This window comes from Solanum verrucosum, unplaced genomic scaffold (genome assembly GCF_900185275.1).
Source record: "Solanum verrucosum unplaced genomic scaffold, falcon-dt-bn FXZP01000062.1, whole genome shotgun sequence".
NCBI classification, from domain to species: Eukaryota; Viridiplantae; Streptophyta; class Magnoliopsida; order Solanales; family Solanaceae; genus Solanum; species Solanum verrucosum.
In genome coordinates this window covers 7,656,722-7,676,199 of record NW_026020477.1, presented here as the reverse complement: position 1 = coordinate 7,676,199, position 19,478 = coordinate 7,656,722, and the positions used below count along the sequence as shown (strand labels likewise).

Genomic DNA, 19,478 nt, shown 5'->3' with positions numbered 1-19,478 from the left:
TTATTACCTGTAGCTTTTTCTGATTGAGAAAAGAATACCTCTGTCCCTTTTGTTTGACCTTTTTCCTACTTTCGTCTAATAGAGTCAAGTGTTTAGTGTTAGAGTATAGTGTCAGAAGAATTGTGTTCTTATGTTATATGAACTTGTTTAGTAATCTGATAGTCAGAGATAATGGAATTATCTTTGGTGTAAACTGTTGATCTGATTTTGTTGTCAACCATAGGAATACCTGGAGGAATCTGTTCAGCTACAATCCAACACTTACGAAATGTTGGGCGATTCAGTTGCCTGGGGTGGATGTACAATAATCTACCTGCTTGGGCAACAATTGCATTTTGAATTGTTTGATTTTTCCCATCAAGTCCTCAATGTTGCTGAGGTGGAGTCTGTAGCAATATCGCCAACACAGAAGAATCCTAATTTCCTCCAGGTATGATTTGCAAATTAACCAAATAAATAATGTTTTGAGTTATTTTGAACATGTAGAACTGCATCTGTAAGAATCAAAACTCTACTGCATGTTCTCCTCTTCATGATGGTTTATATTTAATTTAACTAAAATCATTGGAAATAGTGTCAATTATTTTTTTTATTGTGACAGCTTACTTGGAGCACAATCATTCCACTCACTGCTTTCTTTCTATCTCTCTCTCTCTCTACATATATATATATATATATAGTATATTTAATTAATGGCTGATTCAGTATAGGTACCCAACTTCTTATTTCGTATAGCCATCTCTCCTACATAATGTTAATGACCCCAAAACTGAGTGAATTGCGAAGGTGAACCGGGAGCACATATTGTGTTTTCTAATTTATGCCTTTCCGCAGCTATCTGTCATTGGGAACTGGGAGTTGGGCTTTTTGGTGATATGCTGAAAGACATTTAAATGGGTTTTCTGCATCATGCTTTTGTCACGATCCATTTTGCCTAAGCCATGATGATACCTAACCCCTTGTTAGGCGAACCCATTATCATGCAAAGTCCATTTGCAGTTATGAAAAGACAGTATTAAGCTTTGAAAGCAGATATTTAACCAAAGCAGAGTTATAAAGTCAAACGTGCGGAAATAAAATAACCCCCCAAGAAATGGTGGTACAAGTCATGAGCGTCTAAAAAGAGTAAATACAGTTGAACCTAGAATCTGTGTGCTTTGATATCTTGTGAAAATATCAGAGCATACAACTCTAAGCCTAAGAGGAATTGGTATAATAGCCAAGGCCTTTATAAACCCTTATGGAAGTCCTACACAACTCATATGAAACCACTATATAACTCAACAGTTCCAGGACCTTAGCTGTGATCTGGATATATTTTAAGCAATCACTATAGGAAGGTTGGTAAACCTAGCAAATGAGATTAAGCAGAATCAAAAATCTTAAGAAAGATATCATGTGTTTGTTAAAGGGGTGCAATTATGCTCCTGAAAGTTTTATGTAAGATCTATAAACAACAATGCTTTAATCCTGAACTAGTAGTGGCCCTGGGCCTTCTGCTCTTCGAACGTAAAAGGTGGCCAGCCATTCGTCAAGGCCCAGGAATCCGCTGGACATCTCAGCGGCGGGATCTAGGCATATGAATCTTCTATATGTATTCCACTCTATTTGCCTGATTCATTCCAATGCTGAATAATCTGTCTTTTAAGATGAATTTGGTGGTTTCTAAAATTAGTACTTCTTTAGACCTCACATATGTAAATCTCTAACCAAACTAAAAAGACTACCAACAAGTACCAGATCCTAGTCCCAACTAATTCATATTGCTTACTTCGACAACTAATGGACATTTCACATCCTCTTCAGTTCTCTTTTATCACTATTGTTTACTCTCAGTTCGATAAGTAGAATATCATATATTTGACATCCAACATCACTTTCTATCTTCAGGGTATTGAAGGTTTGCTGGAAGCTATGAAGAAAGCAAGGAGGTTAAACAATCATGTGTTTTCAATGTTGAAAGCACGCTGTCCATTGGAAGATAAACAGGCTTGTGCCATCAAACAAAGTGGTGCACCGCTGCATCGGATAAAATTTGAGAATACTGTGTCCGCCTTTGAAACATTGCCACAGAAAGGTGCCTGAGGTCTGCTTCCATTTTCATTGCAGGAGCTTGCATGTATGACCCTTGTTATTGTGTATGTAATATATGTTTATTGATGTACTTGTTGCTCTGAGAATGAAGATCCTACTTGTTGGGTGATGGTATAGATATAGATATTGTAAAATTAAGAACTGAACATCTAATGATCCAATCAACAGATAATAGAGAAAGAGCAGCATATGACTGTCAGATTCGTCAATCTGCCACTTGTTTCTCTTTCAGCTGTTAATGTTTTCCACAGCTTGATGGATAATTTGATAGGCCAATGATTCTTTTTCATGTTTTAATGTTTGGGAAAATCGCCCAAGAAGATGAATGAATTTCTGAGGTGCGTGAATGCACAAATGACAATTGATTTGAATTCATAGGAAAAGAGATCTTTCATTTCCTACGAATTGTGTCCAAATTAACTTTGTTTTTTACATAAATCTGTAAATGTGAATGCATTGTGTCATCAACCATTATATATCGGTTACCATTGATACAATTTAGGGAGAATTACATCTCAAAAACTAGCTATTGAGATCGGAGAACCCAAGACTATATAAATTCCACATCAGTACATTGCAGTATTGATAAGGGACTCGAGTCTCATACTTTGCAACGGACAGTAACAAATAACCTCTTCTGCTTCCATTCCCATAACATTTTTCATGAAAAGTATTTTTGAGTACATGTCAATCTTTCTTTCTTTTTCTTCAGACAAAGCTTAATCATTTAGGGTAAAACAGCTTTTTACATTGACAAGTCTGAACTGGCTAAAGCTGGAGTGTACTAACCACAAATGCTTTATGATACCTTTTCCATGATTGAAGGAAGTATTTTTCAGGTGGAATCCTTGACTTATTTTTGTTTGTCAAGAATCAACAACTATACTAGACTTTGATCAATTTTGTTTCACACAAATTTTAGTGAGAAAATTACTCTAAGTAATTTTCAAATCTTGATTTACATTTTAATTAGCAGCTTAAAAAGAGCTGTCTATGCTCCCCTAGTGATATACAAACATACAAATGCCTTAATTAGATCCACACAAGCTTCTTGTGGTATCATTAATCAATTATCCCAAACCATTACCAATTCCAATAAGATTTACTTAGATAATATGTTGAAGAGTTAGGCAAGATGATCAACTGTGACATTCAATGTTTTTCTTTAAATTTTCTTCAATAATAAAGGAGTACAATAAATGTGAGACACATACATGAGTTGTGTTTTACACAAAGTAATTACATTCCACCTAACTTTATACTTGGCCCTTTTTCTATAATAATGAATACTCCCCTCCACCACTCAAAAGAATTTAATATAAAAAAATATCCAGCTACAGCTTTAATTTGTTTGAGTCATTTACAACAAATTATTTTTTTTCCAATTGGCAATTTCACTTTTTAGGAAATTGATTTTTGCACTTTGCAAGTTAGGTGTGCAATGTCCTAATGTATTGAACTTATTTTAAACACCCAAGATTACTCCTATGTTCCTTCTTTGTGATCTTTAGCAGTGCTTTTTTTTCTTCCTAGCTAACAAGACTTTTGTTGTGAAATTAGAAAAATACATCAACTACCAACATTATTAACGTCCACCAAACTACAAAAGGTGAAAAACACCTATTCACATTAAATTGTTAAAGATATTGGTCTTTGTTAAATGGGGGACCAATTATTAAACATGATATAATGATTAGCTCTTAAGGAAACATGTCAAACTAAAAAGGGTGTGTTTAATTGGTAGGAAGAAAAATGTTTGTCACACAACATGTAGTCTTGGATAATATATTTATGGAAAATAAGTGATTTTTTATTTATTTTTTGTGTTTAGTATGTAAGCAAAAAAGATAATCCCAAAAATATTGAATTGAATGTTTGAATGGTCCGTTAACTTATAGTAACTGATCATAAAAGTCACTCTACTTTGTTTTACTTTTTAAAAGTCATCCAACTTTGTCTAGTTAGCTTTCAGAGTCATTTAATTGAAAATATAAATTTGTAGGAAAAAATATTTCAAAAATTAAGATCAATATTTAGATTTATTTTGGACCCTTCCCCGCTTAAAATGAATTGACTATCTAAAAATGCTCTTAATAACGTTTAACAACAAAAATATGATGGTTAAATATTATTAAGGGAATCTTTAATATTTAAAATGTTAGAAATTAAAGAACCATCATATTATTTTAGTTAGTCGTTATTAAAGATATTTCTTATATAATCAACTCATTTTTTTAAGGTCAGGTCACGAATTGGAAAAAATTTAGGGTGAGTTGGGTCCTCAATAAAATTGCATATGGATTTTAATTTTTTTAAATATTTTTTTTCTAAAAAATTACATTTGTCATGTCATTAAATAGTTACCAAAATATATATCTTTTTTTTAATTAAAATGATCATGAAAGCTAATTAAGCAAAGTTGAATGAGTTTAGTGGTCAATTATTATAAATTAAGTGACCATCTAGACATTCAACTCAAAAATATTTATATATAATCTAGAAAAACACTATAAGGTGGATGAGGATAAGGTGTTGGGGTGGAAGGAGGGGGTAGATTCGCAATATTGTCACAATCTGAGTCTACATCGTGGACATGGCTGGCACTCAAAATCATTGTTGACCCGAACGAACCCTTGGCTTGACATACTTTAAAACTAAATACTGACTAGTGCGAAAATATGTATAGTATGCATATACTTATAAAAAGTACAACTATGATCATAACTCAACTGAACCCTCTAACATACTTAAGAAAGATTATTCGGACAAGACCCTTGGCTACCTGAACTCTACTAATAAAATAAATAAATTATTAATACTCAAGATAAATTAGAGCTCTACGAAAGTACGGAGGTCTCAACGCTAGCTAAAATTGAAAATGATGAGCTAAATGAATAGCTCTGAAGATAGACTGAAATAAAGTCAACTGAGTAGTATGAAATATGATTTTCAAATTAAAGGTTGGGAAATATTCTAAAACTGAATAATAGAAACATGACGTCTGCATATCTAAGATTTAGAAAAGAGAAACATCAAATAGTGTGCAAGATGCTTAAAAATACTTTTATCATCTGATGATAAAGTAAAATCGATTTTATAACTTAAACTGAAAACATGTCTAAAAACTATATCTGTGACTGCATAAATAATCATATATGTTCAAACTATAAAAGTATGTATGTGATCTTTAAGTGAGAGTTTCTTACAACTGACATAAATAATGTGAGCTCATGATGCACTAACTGACAATCCCAATTGGGGAATGCTGCCTTATACCTTGACAGGGTATGAAACCTATCTAGCTAGTGTGGATTCACATGCAAAATGGTGAAACATATGGTATCACATAGTTCTGAAACTTGGCTCTAGGGCCTTCGTTCGCTCGATGCTAAATAATCCTCTCAAAATAATCTATATATGCTCATATATAATATGTCATGAAAACTATAACTGAAATCATATTGTGAGTCTTTTCTCAAAATTGTAAAATTGTACTGTTGGTGAGACTAAGCTCACAACTATAGCATACTGATGTTTTGAGTTTTCAGGATAAAGGAAAATTTTCTTTGAAACCATATTTATTTGTAATGAAGAGTTGTAAACTTTCGTATTTTGAAGTGGCTAAACTTTCTTCAAAACATAATCTTTACAATTAGGTAACATAAAAACATAATTTCCTAAACTCTTTCTTGAATAATGCATTTAAAACTAAAAATAAGAATAAGAATATATATTTTTTATAATACTTCTGAAAAATCTTAATTAAACATAGTTCTTTAATATACATGAAACCCTTTGTTGCTACCCAAAATTCAATGTATTTTTCTATTAAAAGTGACTTTGTACACAAATATAATATTTGATGTAGTGCATTATTTCTCCAACAAGATCTTGTGAGATTTCAGAGTTCAACACTTAAATAAATCTCACAAGATCTTTTTCATAATAAAAAAATGAATTGCGCTACAAGATCTTTTCTTCTTTATTGATTTTGCTATATCACTGACTATTAATTGTACGATATTGATACATAAATTTTTATGTTGTTACAAACTCTTTTCACTTGAATACATTGATGTAAATACATTCTTGTGATAAATACACTATAGAAACACTCAAATATATTGATGCAAATGTATAACAGGGAACATATACATTGAAATACATGATACAAATATAAAACAAAGAACTAATACACTAAAATACATTGATATAAATTTATAACAAATCACAGATACACTCGAATACATTAATACAAAACAAATAACAATAAGCAGATACACTTGGTACAAATGTATAATCAGTAGAAAATACAAATAAATACACTTGATACAAAAGGATAACAAGAAACATATACACTTGAATAAATTGATACAAATTTATAATCAGTTATAGATGCACTCAAATACATTGATACATCATGAATAATAAGGACCATATATACTTTAATTGGCTCTTCAAATACATTCATGTGATGAATACACTATAGGAATATTCAAATACATTGATAAAAATGTATAACAATTAACAAGGACACTCAAATACATGAATACAAAACATATACAAGTGCATTAATATATTAATACAATACATATATGGGTGTGTTTGATTCTAAATCCACCAAATCTACCTCAAATTTACACTAAAATCCTTCAAACTAAAGATATGAACTCCTCGTTAAATGTCCAATCTTTCAAAATATCACTCATTTAATTCTTACAATAATTTCATCATAAAGCCGCAATTTGAACTTAAACTTCAAAATGTTCTCTTATGGTTGTCAACGGAGTTTCACAAACCATCACGATTAATGCTTTATCGGAGCAAGGGAGAGAAAGCATGGCATCGTTGAGTTTGAATTTGGAGTGCATTCGAAGAGTCATCCATGCAAAAAAGAGGAAGAAAATCATTCATAAAAAAAAAAGAATGTTGCTAATTTTGGGAGAGAGAAAAGGAGGGAAAGATAATTGACAGATATAATGCTTAAAATAGTCTTGAAATACGTTCATTGAAAGATACACTTTTAAATTGATAGCTATTAAATAAATAATGTAGCTGTAAATTATAAAAAAAAAATTAAAACTATAGTTGTGTATACATTGTTTAGAACTACAATTGTGTATATTAAACGTAACATATACTCCATTTCTTTAAAAAAGAATGACATTTTTTCCTTTTAGTCTGTTTTTAAAAAAATGACCTTTTCCTTTTTATGGTAACATTTTAATTTCAGTTTTCCACATAACATGTTTAAAGCCACAAGATTAAAGAGCAATTTTGTACATTTGACATAACTTTAATTTAGGATCACAAGATTCAAAAGTCTTCTTTATTTTCTTAAACTCCGTGTCAAGTCAAACTAAGTCATTCTTTGTGAAACAGGGAGAATATTTGTTTTACTATGTACTTTTTCTCTAGTTTGACTTGACACAAAATTTATGAAAATAAAAGAAAAAATTGATCTTAAATATGTTGAAATTAAAGTGTTGAAAAAAATGAGTTATTTTTTTTTAAAACAGACTAAAAAGAAAAATAGATCTTTCAAACCAGAGTATCTCTTTTGTTTTTTTCATTTACATTTGCCAAACCATTGGAAGGTCAAAGTCGAGAGGGATATTTACTGTCAGCATCTTCACTCTCCTCTCCTACATTGTTGGCTCCATACTCCATGGCCACTTTAATTATTAACAACTACTATTTGAATGCACTACTTCTCTAAAATCTTCAAAAGTGCAACATACATCACATATATTTTTTTTCCATTTGTCAAATCTCACATACATTTTTCTCTCTCTTTGTATCATCATGTCTTCGAAAAGTGCAAATTGTTACACCATTAACAACAGCTCCCCGCCGACATCTCCGCGGAACCGGCAAAATTGCCGGAGGAGACTACGCCGGCGGGGAAGCTTTGCAATGTTGCACCGGAGGAATTTTCTGCTGCTTGTCTCTGTTCTATACCTTACGGGACTGATCAGCTGCGTTGGCCCCCTGTTTTCCCTGCTGCAATATTCTGGTTTAGCAACTGGTGCTGTTTATCGTAGTCATGAGATTTTTCAGAAGCTTTGGACTGATATTGAAGCTGATAATTCTTCTTCAATTCAGGTAACTTTGCTCCTTTCATTTATTAGCAGATCTAAACTGATGATTTTTTCCTGTTTTCGGAATTCGTGAAAACCCTATTCAACTTTACTTTTTGAAAAGCAAAAGGAAGAAGAGGAAATTAGTGAAAGTTGTTTTAGTTGAGTACAAATTGTAATTTAGGAAGACTCACATTTTCAATTTTACTTGATATTTTAGTGTATCAAGAGTTTTTTACATTTTAACCATTAATATTAGTTACTTATTCTTCAAATTATCTCGCAAGAGCTAAAACTAAATATTAATTAATCTATGTGAATCCAAAGTTTAAATTGGACAACTAAGAGGGAATGGAGAGAGTATTTTTTGTCACTTTCTGTGATGGTCCAAAATTGTTGTTTCATTATGATTTAAGCACTTCTGTTATGGTCAATTCTCTTGAACTTTAACATGAAATTATCAGACCTTTTTTTTGGATGCTTTGAAAGCAAAATGTAACTCCTTTCTAAATTAAATACTACTCCTTTTAGTGACTAATTTGTCCACGTCTGATGTCACTTTGAGAAGACGAAAAAAAATCACTAAAAGGGAATAAAATTGAATTCCGAAAAAGCACACTGAAAAAGAAAATAATCATGTTGGGAGTGCTACTCCCGAATGTAATGCGCGATTCAGATTTAATCGGACTCAAATGTAGGCTCTGAACACCCTGGGAAACCCAAAAAAAAATAAAAAATAGAGGCATATGCATATATGCAAACACTTATATTTTTTTATAAATAGAAATTTTATAATGGTATTCGGGACAACTCACATGCCTCTCTCATTGAATCCCATCCCCTCTTCTCTTACAATATTTTGTGGGAAAACAAAGTAAGAATCTTGTTTTAAATATTGGGTTTTTTTTTGCAGATGATGAATTAGTCCAGTAATTGTGTTAATCCTTGTAATTGTTTGACTTTTTGTTATGTTATGATAATTAGCTGAATTGATTCACCAATCTTATTGTAGCTGTCCTCTGTCTGGATATACAAAAGAAAGCTAAAAGAGCAAAAACCCTGTTCCTTTGGGACTATTGCCTCAACTAAAGGTATCAAAATAACATGTTGTTGCCTTGTGCTAGATTTTGTTCTTACTGAAAACTGAATTGCTCTCTGCACATTTTGTCTACATTTCACTTTCCATAACCGAACCATCAAACTGCATTTTGGTCAAAATTGCATTTTCAATACGAAATGACAAAATTATTATAGTTCATACCGTCAATTTGCACCAAGGTTAGAATTTCCAAACCACTTATAAATTTTTGTACGGAATTTAACCTGCTGACTTGACCGAGTCCAAATTTGATGCATTGAGATCAATTGCAGATTTGCTAGTTTTCATCTAGTCAAAATAGTAAAGTTGGTGGACACTATTGGAATGCATATAGTTACATTAAATCAGAATAAACTAACAAAAGTATTATGTCAGATTCTCCTGGAGCTAATCTTTACTTAATTGTTGATGCCAATGGTGGCCTCAATCAGCAGCGATCATCGGTATGTAATTTCATGTTGAGTCAAAATGTCACTGTATTTACCAAGTAATTTAAAACTGTAAATTTGTTATATATTTAATTTGTATTTGAGACCCCCAAAGTTTTGGTGTAGTAGTAAGAGAGTAAAAGCAGCATTAATCTGTAGGTTCGGCTCATGTCATAAGTTCGAACCCAGCCAGAGAAGTTAGTATTAGTATTAACCGGAATATGTGTCACATTGCAACTAACTTTACGGGATTTCTCGATTATCATAAAAAAGAATTGTACTTGTGTGCTCGATCTCTTATTTTATTAGATTTGTCTATTCTTTTTCAATTTTAGATCATTGCTAAAGTACAAGCTATTGTGTTCCTTTTCAACTTCATTTTTCTTTTTAAATAAATACCAAGTAATGGTTTTCGACGTACCATGGCGGCTCAAATTATTTAGTGGCCTAAAGCCAAAAATGAATCAGAGCCGTAGCTTTTATTTTTTAAATTTTTTTTTGAAATCCAAAGTTATTTCTTCTCTTTAATGAAAAAACTTTATTTTTTCTATGGTCTTAGACTATATATATATATATACCAAAATATTTTTTAATCCTATGGTCTTAAACATGTTACGTGGAAGTTAAATTTAAAAATTGACAAAAAAGAAATAAACATTCTTTAATTTTTCGAAATGAACTAAAAGAAAGACACAATATAATTTATTTTTTGTTAAAAAATACTTCTAATAATTTTATTATTACTAAAAAAAATCTAATTAGAGAAGCAGTAAGAACACAGAAGTTATGCTGATTGCAGTTGTTGGTTTTGGGTAGTAACCTTATTGCTTTTACTACAGATTTGCAATGCAGTAGTCATTGCTGCGCTATTGAATGCCACATTACTTATTCCTCGTCTGGAGTTTCACAATGTCTGGAGGGATTCGAGGCAAGTTTCCACATCAGTACTTACTAGTGTGTTAATCCTACCAAGTAATGGTTGAAAATTTACACATCTTTATCGCCTGTCCTATCCGATCTCAAGGTTCTATACTCTCTGAAATTACACATTTTACGATCTCAAGGACATCCTTATATGATGAAAGGATGTGCCAGACGGAAGAAGTGCAATGTTGTGTTGGATTAAGAAAGGTTTCCTATATTGCTTTCTTATTGAACTCTTCTTTCACATTCTTTGCCTTCCTGTATTTCTAACCAAGCACACCTAACTGCTAAAATGAAATAGGTGTAGGGTGATTGAAGAATATTCCTTTCCATTGACTAGTGTAGGTTCCGTCTCTACGTGCTTCATTCTTGTGCAAGGTTTCTCATGTTAAATCACTATTTCACGTTTAAATAACACCAATAACCACATCCAGTTGAACTTCTGTATTCACAAAGGTTATGTTTGTTGTTTCTGTTTTTGTCACAAAGCAGTGAATTTGGTGATATTTATGACGAAGACCATTTCATGTCCACCCTTAAAGATTATATAGAAGTGGTCAAAGAACTACCAACGGAACTGATGGAGAGATATGATTCTAATATCAGCAATATTCAAAATTTGCGAGTTCAAGCTTGGGCACCTCCAAGATATTACCTGGAAGAGGTTTATCCTGTCTTATTTAAGCAGCGGTATGCAATTTTTTGTTTTTCAATTTTTAGTGGATGGCACTTCTTTCCTAGTAGTTAAGAGCTGGCATTGACATTAGTATCACATTATTTTGTTACTTATGCAGACCTACTTTATTTGTATTCACTGGTTACTTTATCATGCAGGGTTGTTCGTATTTCCCCCTTCGCTAATAGATTGTCAATGCATCTTCCATCTCATCTTCAGTTCCTGAGATGCTTTTCCAATTATGAAGCTTTGAAGTTCTCCTTAGCCATATCAGAACTTGCAAAGAAGTTGGTCAAGCGCATGATTGAGAGGAGCTCTAACTCTAGTGGGAAGTATATTTCTGTCCACCTTCGCTTTGAGGAGGTACACTCTCTCTTCCTAGTTCTACTTGCATGGCATTTTCTGGAGGTCCAGTGAACCTGTTGATCTTCAATCTAATGATGAAATATCCATCTTATATGTGAAGGACATGGTAGCCTTTTCGTGTTGTATTTATGATGGAGGACAGGTTGAAAAGTCAGAAATGGATGTAGTACGTGAGAAAGGATGGGGAAAGAAGTTCAAACAAAAATATCGTGTTATTGCACCTGGTCTCAACCGTAAAAATGGAAAATGTCCTATGACCCCTGTAGAGGTTAGACTTTATTTAGCTGTTTTCCTTTAAATAAAACTTGGATTTTCATCTGGAGAAGAAAATGAATTTATCAGCGTTATACTACCTAAGTGACATCCTGATGTATCTGAATTTATTCGTTGTAGGCTTGTAGCTACTCTTTTGTTTCATATATTTTTCTTTGTCAGGATAGGTTGGCATGATGCTTAGGGGTATGGGATTTTCCAAAGACACTCCGATATATTTGGCTTCTGGGAAGATATACCAGGCAGATAGATATCTAGCACCTCTGCGGAAGATGTTTCCACTCCTACAAACCAAGGAAACTTTGGCAACCAAAGATGAGCTTGCTCCATTTGAGGTATATGTTGATGACAAGCCATTTCTTCAAGAAATAGTGTGTTGTACATCTAGACACGATTGACCACCTGCCAATAATACCATCAAATGGACTAGATATTGGACCAATTGAGAAATGGATGTGTCCTCTGTCTATTTTTGCTTGAACTGAACCTAAGTTTGTTTTACAGGGTTATTCATCAAGACTAGCTGCTGTGGACTACCTAGTATGCTTGTTTAGTGAGGTATTTGTAACCACTCAAGGCGGAAACTTCCCTCATTTTTTGATTGGTCATAGAAGGTACCTTTTCAATGGACATGCCAAGACTATCAAACCTGATAAAATCAAGCTTGTAACTTTATTGCAGAACACAAGCACAAGGTGAGATCCTTTTCGTATAGCTCTCGTCTATATTCTTCTCTTTCTGCTTCTCATATAACTGAAAACAAATTCTACCTTTCCTTGCCTGTAAGCATTATACTTCTATAGGTAGAATTTGATGTGATTTCATGAAAGCCTCACTTCTTGATCTCAAAGGTAGAACTATATGCGTTTTTATGCATATGAGTCAACTTATTTGCTCATGAATCATGATATTATCTAGTCGTGAATAATCTACTAACCTGCATGCAAAAAGTAAATATCAAAAGAAATGGAATGAACCTGCCCCTAAAATTTATCATTTCAGAATGTTTCCGAGGCTGAATCTACCTTTATTTTGGAACACGGCTGTTAGAATAGGAGTAGGAACAAGAATAGTACATAGAATCCTACTTGGAAAAGGATTGTACTATAGTGTATATGTGTGTAATAATGTAGATACAAAAATTCAACAATACTCTTCTCCAATATTTCTCACATGGTATCAGAGTGTCTACGATCCTATTAGAGAATCAATGCCTCTTATTGTTTTTACTCAATTGTTTTTTGTTTTCCTTAAACTGCTAAACAGCTGGATTGATTTCAAGGATCAAATGGGATCAATGCTGGCTGAAAGTGATAGGAAGGGCATAATGGTACCTAGAGTTAAGAAGTCCACCAGAAAAGGTTCTATCTATTCGAATCCTTTGCCTGAATGCAGGTGCCTTTGGGAGTCAAAAAGAACTACCAACCGTAGTAATTCATACCTCATGGTAGATCACTAAGATTGTTCGATAGTTCTAAGTTTCTCTGATTTGAGAAGCCGAAGTTGATCAATTAAGTTGGGATCCTTTTGCAAACACCAGACTTTATGTGTCAATGGGGAGTGGTAGAATAGATCCATAGTTGCAAGTCCAACGTTGATGACAGGAATCGAAGATCATCGTTAAAGCATCTCGAGATTTGCCTTAACCGGCGAGGCAGGACATTTGATCTTATATGTAGTTGATATCAGTACCCTTTGTAGTACCTAAACTTCCACTTACTATAATAGTAGTAGAAATTTTTTTGTTCTTTCTCTTTTCTTCTTAGGATTTGTTACTGCCTTCACATTTCTTTTGGAAATTTGTGCTCGTCTAGTCTACCAGTTGTAATGCTACAAGTTTTTAACTGATTAAATTTCAAGATTTATTGTGCCAGGTGTTTCTACCTTAGCAAGTATCTTAAGGATTTTTGCAGCTTTATATAGTATTTGGACTGAGATGAGCTTAAGTAGGGCGACATGAACAGTAAATTCCAAAGTTTAAGAAATGTGTAATGTAAAACGTACAGTTTACGGCCTGTGTAGTTCGATGCAAAATTCAAGCAAGTACAAAGTATACTGAAGTTGAAATAAGAATAATCAGTCATTCTGCCTTGAACCATTGCACATAAGTTTCCTGGATACTGATAAGTTCGATATGAAATGATCAGGACTTGACACTCAAAATTTAAAATGAAAATAACTACGGCTACTTTTTGGTTTCCATTTTCCACATATTTAAGCATTAATTTAAATAAGATGAATGAATCTATATCCTAAACTCGTTATTGATGACTTACAAGTTACAATCAACTACTCCTTCTGTCCTAATTTAAGCGCTAAGCAATAAAGGGAGTTTTTTGAATCTCAAATATAATGTCCACACTAACATGAGTTGAAACAAAAAAATTGCTTCTACCCTGTCATAGCACCGGCCTAATTTATTTTTTTGGGTTTTCTCTATCACTTAATAACATTTTAACTGTGAAAATTATTGAGAATTTGTCATGGCATTTGTTTGAAAATACTAAAAAAAAAAATTGACTTTACAAAATTCTGTTTGTTCAAACCATTTTTGTGAAAGGGTTGACCTTTTTTCCTAAAGTAAATTTAGCTCAAACAAATGCTTTAACTGAGTCACTTGACATAAACCATGCAGATTCCAAAGAACTAAAATTAGATTTGGCTAGGCCAGATGGATGATATGAGGCTTACCTAGTTTGTTTTCCTCAGCTGTGGGTATTTACATAAACAACAAGAAAATACTAATTGGAGATTCACGTGCAATAATTTGCAATAGGCTCTTCAAAATGTTGGAATGACGATTATTTAAACTAGGTTAGTAAATAGGGTAAGCTAAGGAAAACAATGGATTGTCTAAAGAAAACACACTATAATGTGTATTGTAAAGGGAACCAAAACAAAAAACATCCTCAGTGTTCCTGGTTTTCTTCATACGCGCTATAACATTGTCCAGGATGAATCAAGGTGTCATCTTGAACGAGAAAAACAGACTGGCAAGAAGAGGCCACCAAAGCAGCAGTAAAATACCTCACCATTAAAGAAACCACCTGGAAAGGAACAAAAGAGCCACAATGAACATTGAACGAAGAAAAAAAAAGCAAAAGATAAGAATTTTTTTGGACCAGATAAAGGAGACAATTTCCAGAGGATCTGATAGATAGAAATAAAACAGTGCTCACTTTGAGGAAGCAAAAAGAGCATCAGCCTTAAACCCCACAATACTACACAGCCATATAATACATGTTCTACAAAAGCTTCAGATTGTTAACATAGTTCAAACAAACAAACAATACCTCAATTCAGTAATACGAGCAAATCACATAACAAGAGCAGAGATTAGGTCTTATTTCGGCAGTCTATGCAAGTGTTCATGAAAAAGATTGGGCCTCTTCTATGATTGAATTCTCAATATCCCAACCATTAAGATCTAGCCAATAGCTAGTATGAAAACATTTCTTAGTAAATTATAAAAAAAAAATCACTAAGTAAATAAATCTTGATCACCACCAGAAGCAAAGACCAATTCCCCCACCACCACCACATACACAAACTAGGGAAATTTTAATACTGCACAGCAACAGCACGTTGGCTGAAAATACAATAATTAAGTATAAAATTAACCTGGCACATATTGTATGCAAGTATGTCCTATTTCATTGAGGGATTCATTAGTTCAATAAAGGTTAAGGTTTTTAATACAATGGGGCCTCACAAAATGTAATAAATCAGATGCAAATCTTGTTTAGCACACAAAACCAAGAAAAAACCAGGAAGTAGAACCTGACTCATCAAAGAACCTTGAGAGACCGGTGCAATAGCCTTTCAACATATAATACAAGGTTACATCATTCTAATGTTTCATCATTTCAAAAACACTAAATAATAAATCATCTAACTTTCTCAATAATCACCACATACTAAGCATGGCCCATTCACAACAATCCTCACTGAACACTCCTCAAACCTTCATTACTTTCCCCTTTTTTAGCCCTTATCTGCCAAAAATAGACATCTTGAACCTGATCCCGTTTGGTGATTAAATACTGGAAAACTAATTCTGGTATTGCGGGATAGCAAAGAGAAGGCCAGTAAGTATTCTATAAGCCTGTCTGCACCAGAAACCTTCTTGTCCTCAGTTCAGGCAGTACTACAACAGCTATGGATTAGCCATTAACCTGACTGTTACTTTTCCACAAGCTATCGTTCTTTACGAATCTTCATAATACACCAAAAGTTAGCGAAAAGGTCTATTTACCTACTCAGTATGCTCACAGACACCTGTACTGGTTACTTATCCATACCCACAGTCCATGTAACATTGGAATGTGAGAGGATCCTACACAATGTCGAACTATTATGCCAACTCAGCCCCGAGACTTACTCAAGATTGGAAAAGGGGACAACCTGCAATGCTGCCTCAGTATGGTAAAATCATGAACTATCCATCTAGATATACAGTCTTATAAAATGAGTCTTTGAAACATGATCAGTCTCTTTTTATACTCTCCGTGCCTCTCTGCCCCACAAGGTAGGGGGTAAGGTCCGCGTACACACTACCTCCCCACCCCAGACTCCACTTGTGGGATTATCCGCGTACACACTACCTCCCCAGACTCCACTTGTGGGATTATCCGCGTACACACTACCTCCCCAGACTCCACTTGTGGGATTATACAAGGTATGTTGTTGTTGCCTATCTCTGTGATCCACTACTTTTAACTAAATTGTACCGACTTTCCAATTCATTAGTCCTTCTATCCCATGATATCTGATTGTCTCTGCTTCAGACAAACTAGAGAAAGTGGCCTTTGACAAAGTATGTGTGTATTACTTCTTTAAATTTTACGTATTACTTATTTCTATGGCAAATTTGAAACCTACCATTTTTTCCTATCTTTCAAATATCAACATTTATTTTCCCTTTTTTGACGTGCAGATAAACCTCTGCTCTCCTAATTCAGTCTATAGGTTTTGGTTTAGGTTCAATCTTAGTTGTTTAGCTTAGGTCCATCAATCAATCTCTCATAAACCCCTAAGCTGAATCTATGCACCTTGACTTTTGGCTTTTCGTTCTTTCTGCTGCAGCTGTTTAGCTATATTCGTCTCCTTTTCTTAGTCCCCATCAGGAAAGAAAGCTGGCCCCCCTCCTCTGTTTCTTCAAAGACAGAGGTACACATCACAGGAAAAAACCCCAAAAACAGAAAGAGAAAGAAGTAAGTCAAAAAATAGGATTAAATATAAAAGAGGGTAAACTAATCCTTGAATATTACAAACTTCACAAAATTGTTGATTCAAGTGGATTACATTTTTGTCCGAAGTGATTAAAATTGATTCTTCTTCTAGCAGTCTGTTCTTTTAGAGTCTGTTTGTAAAAATTTTAGATAAGTTAACAATGAACATAAGATTTTCTGAAAAGATAAATACATAAATAAACTAGCATTTTACTCAATTGATTACCTACTCAACGGTTGAGTCCAAGAAGCATATTCCCTTGCTTTGGCAAGTAAGCAACATTAGGAGTCTTAGCCAAAGTCCCAGCAACTTCTCTAGAAGCTTCAATCCTCCTCAACTCAATCAAACCCATTCCAGCAGCCGCAGTAGCATCTGAAATCAGCTTGGCAGATTCGCTCTCTCCTTCAGCCCGAATAATCGCAGCCCTCCTCTCTTGCTCAGCTTTCATCACCACAAATTTCGATCTCTCAGCCTCCTGCTGAGCTACCTGTTTCTGCTCCACAGCTTTCGAAAACTCAGCTCCATAAGATAAGTGTGTGATCGCCACATCATCAAGCACAATATTGAAATCCTTGGCACGTTTAATCAAAGTCTCCCGTACAAGTGCAGAGACCTGTGGACGATCCGTAAGGAGCTGATCAGCGTTAAATTGAGCCACAACAGCTTTGAGCACCTCATTACCAATAGAAGGAAGGACTTTTTCGTCATATTCAGTACCTAGGTTTTTGAAAATGTAGGGAAGGCGTGATATTTCTGGTCTAGAAAGAATACGTAGCGTGAGATTAACCATTTGTAGATCCTTTGTACCGGAGACTGAGGAGAAAACGTGAGGCCTGGTACGAATATCGAATATGAAGGGCTTCTGAAGCCATGGGATCAAAAAATGAGTGCCTTCACCAACGGTTTTTTCAAGGACACCATTGAAACGGTCGAAGAGAACGGCGCGTTGACCGCCGTCGACGGTGTAAAGGGAGGAATTGACAAGTGCGCCGCCGAGGCCGAGAGTGAAAGCGGCGCGGGCTATGTTGGTGAGGAAGGAAACAGCAGCTTGGCTACCCATTGTTGTGAATGTAGAAACAGAGAGACTGAGATTTTAGATTAGGGCTTAAGAGAAAAGAATGGAGGGTTTTAGAGCAGAGAGTTTGGATTGCTGTGCAAGTTTAACATTTGGAATAAAGTTTTTTTTTTTTTTTTCTATTTACAAAATTAGATTAATAGTTACTATCACATGTAGCACTATTTTAGTACCATATATCAAAATATAAAAGGGAAAAATTAAGTGGTCAAGTAAACTTTAGAGCCCGTTTGGATTGACTTAAAAAAAGTAACTTTTTAAAGTGCTGGAACTTATTTTTAAAATAAGTAGTTATGTGTTTGGATAAAAGTGCTGCAGTTGAAAAAAAAGTTGTTGATGTGTTTGGCAAATAAGTGTTGGTAAACACTTTTTTTTATCAAAATGTCTGAAATACCCTTTAAGCTGTTAACATGATAAAAAGTTGATTAATTTAAGGTTTTTATACTTAAAAAAAAAATTAAAACAAAATTAATTTATGCTTTACATCCATAAGCAATAATATTTTTCGATCATTCACATATTTCTTTACCACCTTATAAGAGGAATATAAATTCATATTTCAGAAATAATAATAATAATAATAATAATAATAAAAAATAAAAAATAAAAATAATAATAATAATAATAATAATAGTAATAGTAATAATAATAAAATAATAATAATAATAAAATAGTAATAGTAATAATAATAATTATTATTATTATTATAATTATAATTATTATTATAATAATAATAAAAAATAAAAAATAAAATAATAATAATAATAATAATAGTAATAGTAATAGTAATAGTAATAATAATAATAATAATAATAATAATAATAGTAATAGTAATAGTAATAGTAATAGTAATAATAATTATTATAATAATAATACACATAATAATAATAATAATATAATTATAATTATTATTATTATAATAATAATAAGCATAATAATAATAATAATTTAATAATAAAAAAAAAATTAATAATAATAGTAATAGTAATAATAATAATAATAATAATATAATAATAATAATAATAATAATATAATAATAATAATAATTCAATATGGGCAATTTGGAAATTGTATAAAAGAATTAAGGGCAAAAAGGTAATATACTTGGTCAACATAAAAGAGCTTTTAAGTTAAAAAAAAAAAGAAGCTCCCCTCCCCTAGCTTTTAGCTTTTGGCTTAAAATAAGTCATTTTTTACTTAAAATAAGTCACTTTGATAATTGTCAAACACT

General features: G+C 33.0%; 4 protein-coding genes across 6 annotated transcripts in view; 2 read left to right on the top strand and 2 right to left on the bottom strand.

Annotated features, from left to right (window-relative positions):
- Positions 1-2,228, top strand: part of LOC125809129 (protein PIR) — a 53,948-nt gene extending 51,720 nt beyond the window's left edge. For both annotated transcript variants that reach the window (XM_049488768.1, XM_049488769.1), the window contains 2 exons: positions 224-430; positions 1,891-2,228. In XM_049488768.1, the coding sequence (XP_049344725.1) occupies positions 224-430; positions 1,891-2,085 (402 nt within the window). In that variant the 3' untranslated portion in view covers positions 2,086-2,228. The remainder of the gene's footprint in view (positions 1-223; positions 431-1,890) is intronic.
- The window catches only part of LOC125809192 (uncharacterized), a 511,850-nt gene that overhangs the window by 342,862 nt on the left and 149,510 nt on the right, over positions 1-19,478 (bottom strand). The gene's annotated exons all lie outside the window — the stretch shown is intronic.
- On the top strand, positions 7,867-13,548 carry LOC125809144 (O-fucosyltransferase 10-like). Its single transcript, XM_049488798.1, has 10 exons — positions 7,867-8,199; positions 9,187-9,265; positions 9,649-9,716; positions 10,541-10,629; positions 11,118-11,315; positions 11,460-11,664; positions 11,768-11,935; positions 12,108-12,275; positions 12,445-12,635; positions 13,207-13,548. The coding sequence occupies exons 1-10, from the start codon at positions 7,900-7,902 to the stop codon at positions 13,397-13,399; spliced, it is 1,659 nt and encodes a 552-aa protein (XP_049344755.1). The 5' UTR covers positions 7,867-7,899; the 3' UTR covers positions 13,400-13,548.
- On the bottom strand, positions 17,367-18,286 carry LOC125809183 (prohibitin-3, mitochondrial-like). Its single transcript, XM_049488841.1, has one exon. It carries the CDS (start codon positions 18,230-18,232, stop codon positions 17,402-17,404), a length of 831 nt encoding a protein of 276 aa, XP_049344798.1. The 5' UTR covers positions 18,233-18,286; the 3' UTR covers positions 17,367-17,401.

What these genes read in the sequence shown, in the direction of transcription:
- LOC125809144 (XM_049488798.1), top strand. Translation starts at nt 7,900, where the DNA reads ATGTCTTCGAAAAGTGCAAATTGTTACACCATTAACAACAGCTCCCCG. An exon ending in AATGTCTGGAGGGATTCGAG is followed by an intron (nt 10,630 to 11,117) that starts GCAAGTTTCCAC and finishes GTCACAAAGCAG; the next exon opens with TGAATTTGGTGATATTTATG. An exon ending in TCCACCTTCGCTTTGAGGAG is followed by an intron (nt 11,665 to 11,767) that starts GTACACTCTCTC and finishes TTATATGTGAAG; the next exon opens with GACATGGTAGCCTTTTCGTG.
- LOC125809183 (XM_049488841.1), bottom strand. Translation starts at nt 18,232, where the DNA reads ATGGGTAGCCAAGCTGCTGTTTCCTTCCTCACCAACATAGCCCGCGCC.